The sequence below is a fragment of the Nilaparvata lugens genome, chromosome 6 (genome assembly GCF_014356525.2).
Source record: "Nilaparvata lugens isolate BPH chromosome 6, ASM1435652v1, whole genome shotgun sequence".
Taxonomy (NCBI): Eukaryota; Metazoa; Arthropoda; class Insecta; order Hemiptera; family Delphacidae; genus Nilaparvata; species Nilaparvata lugens.
Genome location: NC_052509.1, coordinates 22,932,160 through 22,946,816, shown reverse-complemented (window position 1 = coordinate 22,946,816; position 14,657 = coordinate 22,932,160). Strand labels below are relative to the sequence as shown.

Here is a 14,657-nt window from a genome sequence, read left to right as displayed (position 1 = left end):
TTTGATAAATCAAAGAACAAATCAGATGAATTTTTTGATTTTTGGAAACCATATTGAGAGGTAGTTAGAATATTGTATAGACTCAAATACTGCATTAGCTGTATCTTAACACATTTCTCCAGAATTTTTGAAGTTATGGGGAGTAGCGGAATAAGACGGTAATTGGAGTAGTCATTTATTTGCACCATACTGCATTAGCTGTATCTTAACACATTTCTCCAGAATTTTTGAAGTTATGGGGAGTAGCGGAATAAGACGGTAATTGGAGTAGTCATTTATTTGCACCGGATTTATAAATTGGGATTACCTTCGATATTTTGAGAGTGTCTGGGAATTCACCTGTTAGTAAACTCCAAATTTATTAAATGCTGAATAGGACGTATTAGTGAGTGGATGTTATCTTTAATAAGTCCAGCTGGTATGCGATCATGGCCAGGGGCGCTATTTCCTCTCATGCTGCCAACCACCCGTCTGATCTCCTCTTGTGTAACAGATCGGAACTCAAACAAATTCTCGACAGCATGATTGGAGTCAAGTACCTCTGGATCACCCAAAGCTGTTATGGAGTCAGCCAGGTGCTTTCCAACAGAGGCAAAGTACTTATTGTAACTTCAGAAGCACTCTGTTGCTCAGGAGACTCTCCATCTTTGATGAATTCATTGACAGGGAAGGTAAGTTTTTGTGTAGATCTACCGGATATTTCGTTAACAGTTGACCGGAATTTTTCAGGATAGTTTGAAACATCATCAATTTTGTTTTTATAACAAATGAATTTTGCTTGTTTGATCAGAGAATGAAGTGTATTTCTATATTGGAGGAATTCATTTTTTGAGTTTATGTTGAAAGGTTGTCTATTTAATTTCTTTCTTAGTTTATCTCGATATCTGATAGATTGTATTAGTCCCATACTAATCCATGGCTTTAGTTTGCTATTTTTTGCAGTGACCAATATTTTTTTGGTATTATCATCAATTGTTTTTTGAAGAGTTTCGGAGAAATGGTGAGTAGCCACATTCACATCATTCTCTTCAGTGATTAGGTCCCAATTCTGCAATGGAATAGCATTATTTATCCCCTTCCAATTGACTTTAAAAAAATACTCTTGCTTTTTAGTAGGTAACCTTTTCTATCTGATACTATTTTTAGACAAATGGCGTAGTGGTAATTTTTTTTGTGTTGACTGATTGTGAATAAATATTCCTAGAAATATTTGTTTTTGGTAAATTTCTCTATTAGTTTCTCGATAAAAAGTTTGAAATGGCCGACATTTTGAATTTTCGAATTGGAAAAAGTTGAATTTTTTTCTACAGTTCATCTCTCTTATTTCTCTTGGGTCTCGAGAGACCCGCTGGGTAACTCGCTCATGATCTGTTGTATTGATCTCTGAGATCTTTTGCAAGTATGATATTACAGTAGTAGGATGCATGGGTTAATGTTGAGGGTTAAGTGGAAGAGGGGGCTCTTGTTGCCTCAACTTCGCACACATCACTTTTTGTAATGTTGTAAAGTCGAAATAAAATACATTTATCTATCTATTCATTTATTTGAACATACCTACCTATTTTTATAGCGATCAGTTGGAAAACTTTTAAGCGTTTTAGGAAAAAATTATTCCACATTTTCTCTTTGTTTTGAGCCATAGAACTTATTCCCGAAGTTTGGCACTTAAATTTTGTGTCACTCTGTATAATTATTGAAAGCTATAATAATTGTTCACTACTTCTTAGTCCTCCCGTACAAAGAACGGGTGCACTGCTAGTCATAAAAATAATATTAAAACATAGTTCATTTCTATTCTAAAAAAGATAAGAAATGATGGTATATATTTTTTACAATAATGAAAACAGAAAGAATTCCTCACCAAAAGACCAAATGTAAATAATGTTCTTTTTGGAAGATTAGAATGTAAGATGTGGATTTTATTGTCATACACTGACTAATGTTAAAAAGTAAAGGGTTGGGTATTGGGGTGATTTGGGGGGGGCATTACACTTGGATTGGGGGGCATGCGCCATTGCCCTTGGGGGGACTGGGCACCACTGATCCATTTGTTTAAAAATTAAAAGTGTCGACGACGGTGAAAATTCATGACAAGTAAAATTGAACTGAAAAATGTATGCCTCTTGGCAGTCGGTTATAAGGACGGGACCTGGAACTATCTACAGCAGATAATCGGGCCCGGCTCTACCCCTCTGTTCCGAGACATCATTTTCCTGGTTCAGTGAGTTGCTAATAAATATTGTCAATTTTATTATTATATATTATTCATTATTTTTTTTATTGAAGGCAAATCCTGTAATTATTATTGTATTAGAAAGAAAGATAAAAATCTTAGTACCTTTTTTGAAATATTTAATCACATACATTTTTCAGTTCAATTTTACTTGTCATGAATTTTCACCGTCGTCGACACTTTTAATATTTTTATTACTCTCGGATTGTGAAAATTCATGTCAAATAATCGGCTACATTACAACACATTTTGGCCACACAGTACAACCCTTAACCTAGCGCCGCAGTGCAGGATGGTTTCTTACAGCTTGGCGTTGTTGTCATTCGAGATGGGTGTCTGAGTTGGAAGTGTTTCGGCCGCATTGCAGGATGACCGTTAACGGTTGCCGGAAGATCAACAGCTGGATTTTTTTCGTTATTTTCCGTGATAGAGAAATAAATTCTGATTGCAGATTCGTTCTCAGCTACCCCAAGTTTAGCCTTAAACCTAGCTCAGCAGTGCAGGCTGGTTGCTTGGCTGAATCGGACTAGGCGCTGAGACAGCAAATAATAGCAGCGTTGGTGGGAATGCGAGCGGCCGCAGTAACATCTTCCACCCAGCAATGGTCGGCGTAGTTCCGCCTAGCGGACAGACGAAAGATCAAACCAGTCGGTTATTTGATCCCTCCAGCCAGGCTCAGCCAAGCAGCCGAGACAATAGAACAATGGAGTGGCGGTCTTATTCGCGTTCATCAGCAGTTTTCTTTCTCACGATTATTTTTATTTTTGTGTGTCAATAATAACTCCAGTCACCAGTAAACAGTCACCCAGAAACGTGGTGTACTAGTATATTAATGACTTTTCATGATGATTTTTAATTATTTAGAAACATTGTTGACATTCTGAGCCTTTAGGCTAAACTTGGGGTCGCTGAGAACGAATCTGCAATCAGAATTTCTCTATCACGAAAAATAACGAAAAAAATCCAGCTGTTGATCTTCCGGCAACCGTTAACAGTCATCCTGCAATGCGGCCGAAACACTTCCAAGCCAGACACCCATCTCGAATGACAACAACGCCAAGCTGTAAGAAACCATCCTGCACTGCGGCGCTAGGTTAAGGCTCAGAATGTCAACAATGTTTTTAAATAATTAAAAATCATCATGAAAAGTCATTAATATGGTAGTACACCAAGTTTCTGGGAACTTTTTTCTGGTGACTGGAGTTATTATTGACACACAAAAATCAAAATAATCATGAGAAAGAAAACTGCTGATGAACGCGAATAAGACTGCCACTCCATTGTTCAATTGTCTTGGCTGCTTGGCTGAGCCTGGCTAGAGGGATCAAATAATTGACTGGTTTCATCTTTCGTCTGTCCGCTAGGCGGAACTACACCGACCATTGCTGGGTAGAAGACGTTACTGCGGCCGCTCGCATTTCCACCAACGCTGCTATTATTTGCTGTCTCAGCGCCTAGTCCGATTCAGCCAAGCAACCAGCCTGCACTTCGGAGCTAGGTTTACTGCGGCCGCTCGCATTCCCACCAACGCTGCTATTATTTGCTTTCTCAGCGCCTAGTCCCATTCAGCCAAGCAACCAGCCTGCACTGCGGAGCTAGGTTTAGAAAGCAAGCGACCCTGCATGGTGTCATGCTGATGAAGCTCCTCCTCAGGAGTGAAATGAATACCACCTCATCTCATCACAAAAAGTAGCCAGTGTTTTTTTTTATTTACAAAAATACACAGTGTCTAAACTACAATAAAGTTAAAGAATGCATGTTCTTAAAGCTCACTAAAAAGTGGTAGGAATCATTTTCTCCATCCGATGCATGGATTTTTGGAATTGACTGTCATTTCAGTAATCATATCTAGCAATTGCTTCACAAATATCATTCTATTAATTGAAATTGATGATATTACTCATAGAATAATATTCAAATTATGTAGATTTTTGAAACATTAATTTATTTTTATATAATCCTGTTTAAAATGCTCCCGCTGGAGCCGCCACTGGTGGTGTCTGATTATGTGTGTTTTATTTATTCACTGAATTATAACATGTGAATTTATTACGGATGATCATGAATTTATACTTTCACAGTAACTTGTGAGTCATTGTATGAGTAACTTTCATTGGTTCATGTTAACTATGTTTTTTAATCCTACTCGACATTTAGGCAATTGAAATAATTCATGAACTATTGTATGTATTTAAAATATTTTGCTTTATTTACATTTTGATTCACATAACAATAAATGTAGGTAACAAGAGTCTTGTATGGTAACAATTGTAGAATATCCTTACACTATCTTGAACTAGAGCTCAATGTCAGCCTTTATCAACAAGATATTGGCACAGTCTGTAAGTAGTATTTCCAATCAGAAAATCATTATTCTTCTGATTGGTGAACACGATCATTGTCAAGGACTATTTCTTCTCCTGTATGGTGCTTTGCATGCTTTGGATTATAATTCATTCCATGACCTGTAACACAGAAAAATAATAACCATAACACAGAAATAAACATTATTGGAAAACAGTGAAAGGAGTTAATGTATAAAACTCAATACAGCTAGGAAGAATGGAACATATTCAAAGTACATAATTATAATAACTTGAAAAATAATGAATGAGTTCTTATCTCACCATACGAAAAAATTTATCTAGGAGATTTTGTCAGCTCATGTAGATAGTCAAATGAAGAATAATAAATAATGAATGATATGCTATGTATGTTTTGAAAAATAACAGCTACAGCAATACTAATTTGAATGATCTTTTATGATCATGATGGAATTTAATGAAAGTTCATTTGGTGAGCGGTTTATTGCTGCAGTTTTTTATGTAAGAATTCAGTTGTTTTTATATCAAATAATTAGTTTTCTGTAAGATTTATCAATTCAATGGTTCTAGTTATTCTTAATAAGATGATTTAAAAATTCTACAAGAATTACTTTTGTTTGAGCAAAAGTGCTATATTTTCAAAATACAAAGAAACCAAGATGAACCTACACTATTTTACCAAGTAGATATATTTTTTCATAAAAACGTCTTCGATTCAAAACTGATCAAATATGCAAATTATCTTCTATCCGATCAGAAAACCATTCGATGCAATCAATTGAAAAACTCAATCATGCAGATTGTAATGAACCGGTATTTCCGTTCATACTAGTTTCAAAGCTGAAAAAACAGTACTTCGAACCTCGATCATTTAACAAGTTCCTGTTGGTGAATAGTAGCCTAGTCTTATAAGAATTAAGTGCAATCAGCAAGAGCAAGCTCTTCCGACGTGTGGCTTGTTACATTCAGATTAGTTGATGTAAGAGGGACGGAGTACTGAGATTTAATGATTGTATATAAGTGAAGATAGAGGGACTGAAGAGTGAATACGTTGATCTCTTTAATTATTTTAATCCTATCACACAAGACAGATTTCCTCCTTTAACCGCTTCCTAACTGCTTGTTTGTCAAGATTTCTAGCTTTCCTGCACTTTCGTTCTCGCTCACTCTCACTTTCAATTGAGTTTTCTATCCTCTGCTTCACCTGTCACCTCTATCATCACTTTTGTTATCTGTTGAGTGCAGAATACCGCTTTTGTTATCCGTCAACACATAAAATCGACTAACTGGACTGATGGTGATGAATGGCTTTTGATTGCTCACAAGTGTAACTTTTGATGAAGTTACCATAAATGTATAATAATAGAGGATAGTTTCTTTATTGGAAAATAGCAATTTAATTTTTTTGTAAAATTGTGAGCTTCAATTGAACAGTCGATAGGCTGTCTCAGCTCAAGGATGGTATATAGCATGGTGTATAGGATGGTATAGGATGGTGTATATCTATACACTATTCTTGGGCTCAGTGGATCACGGCTCAGAGGATCTGTTCTTGTTTCTACTGATTGAGTCAAACGTCAAAGTAATTCATAGTATGTTTTCCAATAGTCAACTAACTATCGAGATTATATTTGTATTTGAGATGGTTAGTAATAATAACAATATAATAAATTAACTTATGAATGACCAATTATTGTTGTTCATGAACTGCGATAGTTGTGACTTTTAACATGATATTAATAAGAAAAGGATTCTTTTTATTATTCCAAGCATTAGTATCAACCATTTTTTACTACTTTGTTTCTATTATTTGATCGATATTTCAATCTCTTCTAATACTGGTTTGCATCAAAATGAAAAAATGAATCATTTAAAAAATTTCACCTCCACCCAAAATATCTAAAATCAAAAGTATAGGCTATTCATAAGTGAACTGAAATGACATGGAGTTTCTAATTGAAAAAAATCATCAGATAATCTCGAAATAATCTTACTTCTAAATCTGCAGACATTCTTCCATCTAAGACTTGGGGATAAATTTTCCATCTATGAAATTACAAGTGTAGTGAACTGCATCCGGCATGTAACCGAGTTTTAACAACTTCTTGGTCATTTCCTTGAAATTTGGAAATGGATGAAATTCGCGGAATGCTAACCAATTTTAGGATGATTCTGGAACGCATTTCTTTTTCTGCACGTAATCTTTGCAATCTTTGCCTGTTGCATGTGAGCGAGAGAGAGTGAGAGAGTTGGTAAGTGTAAGTGTGCGTGATGGAAAGAGAGTGTGAGGCTAAAACATATGTCGGCAGTTCGTTGATTGGACTTTAGATTTTGGAAGTAGGAGACTGGCCATGTTGTATAATCTAGCTGCCTAACTTACCTACACCAACAGAGCAAATTAGCGTAACACTTGGCCTGCATGTGTTGTTAGCCACTGATAGCGATGGCATCCAGAAGATCTGGATCTAGCAACTTGCTATTATGCTAATTCCGTTCGGATTCCACTTTTACCTGTCTCAGTTATCATTCTTCCTGCTCACTTAATTTACTAGTACTGATTACTTATTCCAAAAGATATTGCCGATCATGTAGGATGATCGCGCTTGAATTTTCTGGGTGTCTTAATTCTCTCATTCTCCAATAACTGATTTTTTGTGATCAACTTCATTTCGATTCACGTTCAATCTAAGAAAATATACTTTTCTTTCTGAAAGAGGGACAGTTTTGGGCTGTGCCTGTAAGTCATCATCCCCCAATTATTTTAAAGAATAATTATTATTGCGTATCATTGGATGAATAAATTAATAAATATAGCTCTACGAAACATGTTCTTTCAGATCGATCACCAAAATATAAGCTATCAGTACCGTATTAAGATTTTAGAATTCACGAGTATCCTATTTATGAATTATTCATATATAAAAGAGAAGTTCAAGTGGGCATTTTCAATACGTTTCTCTAAAGACTGTTTTGTGTAATCCTTTTGATATGGATTATTCATAATTATTGGGATGAAGAGACACGTTTTGTAATGTTTTCCATTCATTTCCTTAACAGTGAAATTTTCAACGATCATAATAGGCTATATACACGAATGAATAATCATTGAGAAATACTACTAGGATAACTATTAAAGCTGGTCTATGCTCTGTCTTTATTTACCTGTCATGGACCCTGAATTTGAGTGTGGTGAGCTGAGTTCACCAGGACCAGTCGTTGTGGTGGTAATCGTGATGGTAGTCGTGGTGGTAGATGTGCTTGTAGACTGGAACGTAGCTCTTGTGGTGGTGGTGGACGGTATGCACGTGGTATGGCACGTGAATTATGTAGTGTTCACTGCAAACAAGTTACACGTTCAAAATTGATTGAAAATAAGATAAATATCATAATTAGGCTATCTGTGAAGGATATTTCAATGAACATGAATTGAACAATGAACCACAAATCTATGTTCAGAATTAATGTGTTTAACAGGCTGATGATGCCCGGTTTCACCAAGCTCGGTCAAGACATTTAAATATGGTCAAATCAGGTACGGTTTACAACAAGTGCACTACAACAGAATATGGTTTTTATAGTGATTGTTACCTATTATCGATGATTCCAGTGCACACTACTTGTTTAAGCGTAGGTCTACCCGCTACCCGGCTTAATCATGTTCAAAATGTCTTGTTCGAGCATGGCGAAAGCGGGAATCAGAGATAGAACACAGAATATCTCAATTCAAAATCATAAGGTATTGAATTGGAAAATAAGAAATCAGTATTATGTATGATCTACTTTCATTATTTCTAATTTTAATCCCCACAAGCCCATAGACGCATGTGACCACAGACCCCCATTGGACAAAAATCAGCTTCTACCCCCCTCCCAACATAATTAGAAACTCAAGGACGCAGTTTGAATCCAATCATCATCCCTCCCCCTGTGGTGGACACTACTGTTTATCTTTAATCATACTGTTGTATTGTTGGTGGACTGATTTTCACAACGACACTGCTTCCTTATAGAGGAGACCTGATAGATAAAGAATTCGAAGATCTCAGAACATCAAATTATCAGAACAAGTAGGTTTGAAATTGGACCTATCCAATTCATTACAAGTTTCTTTATTATTGCAGATACTGTCCACATAAGCTATTGTAAATTTTTGTTTTTCATTCCAAATTGAAATACTATAAATAGCGTATTAGTATAGGAAAAAGTTGTCGAGCATAATATTCAAAGAATCTTACTTCTCTGAAATGTACCTATTATCTATTGAAATACATTTTCACTGAATGAATTCGACTTCAAAACTTTATTTGTGTAATTATTTGTTAATTCCCCTCATGAAATGCAAAGATGATTTAAAAGGAGGATTGAACTCGTAAAATATTGAACAGCACCAGCTTGATTTGATTTGATTGAGTTTTGCAGCCTCAAATTAACTACGACTAAATTGACATATATCAATTAAGGTAATCTTACTCGATTCTGGTTGAACTAATGTTGGAAATAAATAAATCCTTTGTTCTTGAGATAACGATTATATAGATAACAAAACCGAATGCCGTACAAGAATGAATTCATTGTTTGAATGAAATATCAATGGTTTCAACTCACTGTTTGTGTCCGAAACCACCTGGCTGAGGTTCAGGCACTGGAATGGCTGAGACTAGGATTGATCCCAAGACGATGCATAGGACAATCTGAAAAAGAAAATTTTTAACGAACAAGTCATTGCAATTTCCTTAGCTAAGCAGACGCACACTGTATTCTGTATCTCATTTCAATGGAGCAATTAATTTCAGGAACAATTATTATTGTAATCCTTTAATCACACAAACAGAATGTCTTGAGTTGTTTTCAGTGATTTCGAGAGTAAGAAAGTTACATTTGAGAGCATTCCCTTTTTTTACTTCAATGCCAACAACATTAAAAACTGCATCATGCCTTCATGTAGTAGATATTATAATGACGGACAACTTGCCGGGAGAAAGTGATCAGAAATCTAGTTTACATGAATATATTCACCTTTCCATGCATGACAAGTTTTAGAAGTATTGAGCCAAAGAGGGAAAAGTGCAATAGTCTACAATCATATCAATTATCCAAATCGATTAAAAATGCTATGTTCAATTCACAGACTAAGCCTTTGGATAGGTCTTTAAAGGTGGCTCATAGAGAGCAGCTTCCAAATAAACAAATACCTTAATATTTATCAAATTATTAAGAGGTATTCTTTGAAATACAATTTCATCTTTGTTGAATCAATATTAGGCTATTTCTCTGAGTAAGGAATTTTTAAAGAATAGCCTAAATATTATAGTATAGTATAGGCTAGTTGAACAAACTGAATAAATGGATTTCCTAGTCGTTTCTCAAATGAGCTGATTGAATTCAGTTGCATATCGAAGTTTCATTTCAGTACAATATGATTGTGCATGTATTGAATTTTAAATATCATGAAAAGCATCTGAAATGTACTGTTACATCAGGATAATTCACTAATACATAAACCACAGTAACCTACAACATGTCCAATGCTGAGATAGAAATCTATTATGATTCAGTATGAATGGAGATTAAAGTAGACTAAAATTATACCGATATAGGCTTCAATTTCTGCAATAAAACTGAATGAAAGATTGAAGTTTGTTTAGAGTACTAGGAATGTGTAAACCCATTTTTTTTTGAATGAACGGCTATGACTCCAGTATTGAACACTTTTCAGATTAATTACTTTCAACATTAAAAACTGTACATGTGATTGTGTTCTCTTCCATTCTGCCCGCATGTCACTCACGGGAAATGTGAGTCCACCTTTCACTTTTAATAGTTCGGAAGTATTATCACTAAAGTGGTCCTCATCATATTAGATCGAGTATTACATTCATTTTCCAAATGCTATTCTTTTTTAGCTATCTCGCACATGCCCTATCAAGATGTGACCCAGTTGATTCCCACTGCTATCTTGAGATATGGATCATCTATATTAGTGGTAGGCCAATTACTATACGTGTATATCTATAATTAGTGTATAGGTAGGCCTAGATAGGCCTTTCACTTTGAGGGATGCCCTTTCAGTACATAAGTACACGCACCCAACTATCCATTTCTTCAAATGTTATTATCTCCCAGAGCAGATGACGGTGTCTGTGAGATAACCAAGTCTTCTGATTACAGAGTAGGTCTAATTGGAGAAAAAAGTTATTAGAAATGGAAGCTGCAGGCTAACTCTGAGATGCCTGTCATGTTATATTCTATGTAGTCCAGTCAAATGGTCGTTTTTCAGGAAACAGCCCCGAAAGAATTTTTCTCGACGGCTCTATATGTATTTTGAGGCGCTGAATTCGAATCTGAAATTTGCTGACACGCCAGAGGGCGGCTTCACCCCAAAAACCCCCCAAAACCGCCAAAATTCCGTCAAAATAGAACCGTCGAGAAAAATTCTTTCCGGGCTGTTTCCTGAAAACGACCAATTGACTGGACTGATGTGAATGTATGTAATTCTGTAATACGATGTGTATTTGTAAGAACTATCGAATCTGACACCTAATAAATACATGAACAACGTGGGAACGTATCATCTACTTCTTTCATAATATGATAAAGTAGATAGAATTGGATAAGTATTACAATATACATATTCGTATAACATATTTGCATAAAACTATTACGGTACATGAATGTTATTTTTTACTAATTTTCAAGCTATATTATCATATTGTATTCCATAAGCTCTCTTAATCTCTTAAAGCAAGGAAAGAAACACTTATGAAGTTTTACAGAGTGATGGCTGCCCCTGTTCTATATGGCAGAGAATTATGGGTCTCAACAAAACCTCTAGAGAGCAGGGAGCAGGCAGCAGAAATGAGATTGGGTAGACCTGGGAAAAGATGGCAATGAAATATAAAATATGGAATATAAAATCTTTTTTTTTTCATTTGAATTTAAGAAATATAGTACTGTAATAGATTGGATATAATATTCTGATGTGAGTCGGAACAGGCAAGAGCCTAAACCTTGACTGAAAGAAGAAGAAGAAGAAGAAGAAGAAGAGAAGAAGAAGAAGAAGAAGAAGAAGAAGAAGAAGAAGAGAAGAAGAAGAAGAAGAAGAAGAAGAAGAAAAATGCGAAGAAGAAGAAGAAGAACAAGAAGAAGAAGAAAAAGAAAAAGAAGAAGAAGGAGAAGAAGAAGAAGTTCTCTTAAAAATCCACGGGATATTGTAATAATTCACAGGTACCGTAATTTTATTTTCTTATTGAATATTCATACTCATGCATTGAAAGAGTAAACTGCATGGAAGTGGGTTCAAGTGAAAATCATGTCATTACGTCTGGAAAACTAGAAATCTATAGAAATTCATAGTTTATTTTAAATTAATTTTAAATAATCAATCTCCAATTTCATACTTTGTAGTCGAAGCTGAATCGGAAACATGAATAATTCACGATAAAACTCATAATAAAGGTTGCTTTGGAAGTACCAATTACCTTGATAATCAATATTTTTTATTTTATCGTCTTGTTTTTTTCCATATCTCTGAGTAAGAATGGAGAATATTGTTTCTTGAAGCTCTAACTACAATAAAACTATTGACTTATATCCCATTCAGATATTCTGATGAATTTATAATTATAGGTTACCAATAGAATATTATTTGATTTCATTCAAAATTTCTACTGACTACATCTTAAAGTTTCTTAATTTTGTTCAATACTATAGACTATCATTTTCAAGAATGATTCTCTCTATTTCAGTGCAGAATCTAATCTATTAGGATTATTTCATACCACGAATTATTAGAATGAATAGTTGAGTTCATTCAACTACGAAATACTGTATATTATAAAAATGCTGCTATATATTTGAAATAATTTTTTTTTCTACTTTCAAAAAATAGCACATTGAAAAATGAGGTTGCATTGGAGATTGGATCATTTATATGGATATAGTTGATGCTAAAACTTTTTTGTCGCGTGTATGCTCCCAGAATAACAATGAGAAATGATCAAAGTTGGAAAAGTTACAGCGTTTCATCTATTTAGGTTTATTGGAATATTGTAAAGCTGTCTACAATTCCTGTTTACATTATGGGACTCTTATATCAATATTATTCTTCATGTTATAGGATTGGAACAGTCAAGATAGACTCTCATCAAATTGAGAAATAAAAAAGATTTTTTCATAAATTACCTACTGAAACATCATAATTTCTCATGAATCTGATATTATTTACATTCATTAATTTTTATCCAATCAATAATATTCAAAATTCAGTATTTTGCTCATACAATTTAATAATTAGGTACTCTGAGATCACCTACTCATAGAAATATGTAGATCTATTCATAATGTTATATTTACATTTCAAATGGATTGTTGGAAACTTGAAATAGAAAAAAATGTCTACAGATGGAAATTACTGAGATATTGCAATCATTCAAATTATAATGAATTAATTATTATTAAACGAAAGTCCAAATTAAATGCTGTAATTCATCCCGAATCTGCTACTACAACAGGGTAGACAGCTAGATGGAAATTCGATGAGCGCTACTATTCAAAAATTATTTGTCAGCCCGGGAATCGAACCCAGTACCTCCTAATTGCCGGTTAGATGGAATTTCCATCTAGCTGTTTACCCTGTTGTCAATATTTGCAGTAGCAGAAATCTTCGGGGTGAATTTCAGCATTTAATTTGGATTTTCGTTCAATAATAATAATAAATAAATGTGCTATGCTCACGATACCGAAAAGAATCGTTACAAATTAGCGAAATTTAACTTTCACCTTGAATGTCAGGGAAAAGTAATCCATATCAAAGAGCTATTAGATCATGTATAACATCAACTTCAGTTTCGAGTGAAAAAATAAAACCACTCGATGGAGTTCCTAAAATGACAAAACCATCCCCATCAGAAATACGGAAAAACCAATGATAATTTTTAAAAGAAAAACTGCAATTCGAATGTGGTATTGGAGAATAGCAAGCATTCAATTTCCAACCACATCAAATTTAATTCCTTCATGGAGAATTATATAAATTGCTCAATAGAATCACAATATTTCAAGTACAGTACAGCATTGAGTCTACATTGAGTCTTTTCCAGTGGATTATTTGAGTCTATTCGCACAATACAATAAGAACATTGAAATTTTCAAAATTGTATCAAATGTTACACAAATTTGTCAACTTTGAGACATGAAACAAATGAATGTATTGTGCCACAATCAACTGAGAATATTCCAATGGATGATAGTATTGAATTTCCAAAACATTTTTTCATTACTATCCCTTTTTATATTGATATAACATGAAAAATTTTTGGTTCACACTAATTGGGAATTGTTGTAGATGAAAGCCTTGGAAACCTCTCAATCAATCAGCTATACTACTATGGAGATTAAACAGTACTCACCGATACCCTGAGCGAAGCCATGCTGCTGTGTTGTTGTTGGAGAATGTAGATTTTCCGAAGTCCTCAGACACACTAAACTAAACACCAATGAAGTGCAACTTGATAACAACGAGAGAGTGAGTGATAGGTTGCCTGGTGGAGTGCCCGCATTATATATGAATCGAACCATGTGTGAGAGTGTGTGTGGATGTCTCTGTGTGCAGCACCATCCCCTCTTCAAAAAGAGAGATAGAGTAATAAAGGGAATGAGAGAGTGAATGGGCAAAAACAACTCAAAGTGGAAGGCAGGCAGAGCCAGTGCGCCAACCAGTACTTATGCAAGAGAGCCCCCCAACTGTCCACTAGGTTAACTCAACTTTGATTATTGTCCAGGTCCTGCTGATAATGACCGGGTTGTGTAATTATTGTCATTGGCTGCTACTGAATTTTTATCGTAGGAAATTTGAGAATATCAAGAAATTCAATGGTTTCGGCTTTGGCAAAGTATTAAAGTTTTGATATATATTCTTGTGCCATCCACTCACAATACGATAGAAAAATTGAAACTGATTCATGATGAAGACATAGGCCTAATCTATCTGCAAAGGGAAACCATTGTGGAGGAATGCACTCGTGAAGCTATTTCCATCCTTCCTTCGTTTTGAAAGATTTTTCAAGAAATTATGAAACAATCAGTTTTGGCGGCTCCAAAGT

At 34.7% G+C, this 14,657-nt stretch overlaps 1 protein-coding gene across 1 annotated transcript; it reads right to left on the bottom strand.

The window, feature by feature from the left end:
- Positions 1-4,417: 4,417 nt before the first annotated feature.
- On the bottom strand, positions 4,418-14,171 carry LOC111054307 (histidine-rich glycoprotein). Its single transcript, XM_022341312.2, has 4 exons — positions 13,965-14,171; positions 9,163-9,248; positions 7,720-7,893; positions 4,418-4,698 (listed from the first exon to the last, which is right to left on the bottom strand). The coding sequence occupies exons 1-3, from the start codon at positions 13,983-13,985 to the stop codon at positions 7,758-7,760; spliced, it is 243 nt and encodes an 80-aa protein (XP_022197004.2). The 5' UTR covers positions 13,986-14,171; the 3' UTR covers positions 4,418-4,698; positions 7,720-7,757.
- Positions 14,172-14,657: the final 486 nt, after the last annotated feature.

Bases quoted from the DNA above. Each gene is read 5' to 3' on its own strand.
- LOC111054307 (XM_022341312.2), bottom strand. From the start codon at position 13,985: ATGGCTTCGCTCAGGGTATCG. The intron at 9,249-13,964 runs GTGAGTACTGTT...TTTCTTTTTCAG, and splicing joins TGGCTTCGCTCAGGGTATCG to ATTGTCCTATGCATCGTCTT. The intron at 7,894-9,162 runs GTGAGTTGAAAC...ACTTGTTTGCAG, and splicing joins GGTGGTTTCGGACACAAACA to TGAACACTACATAATTCACG.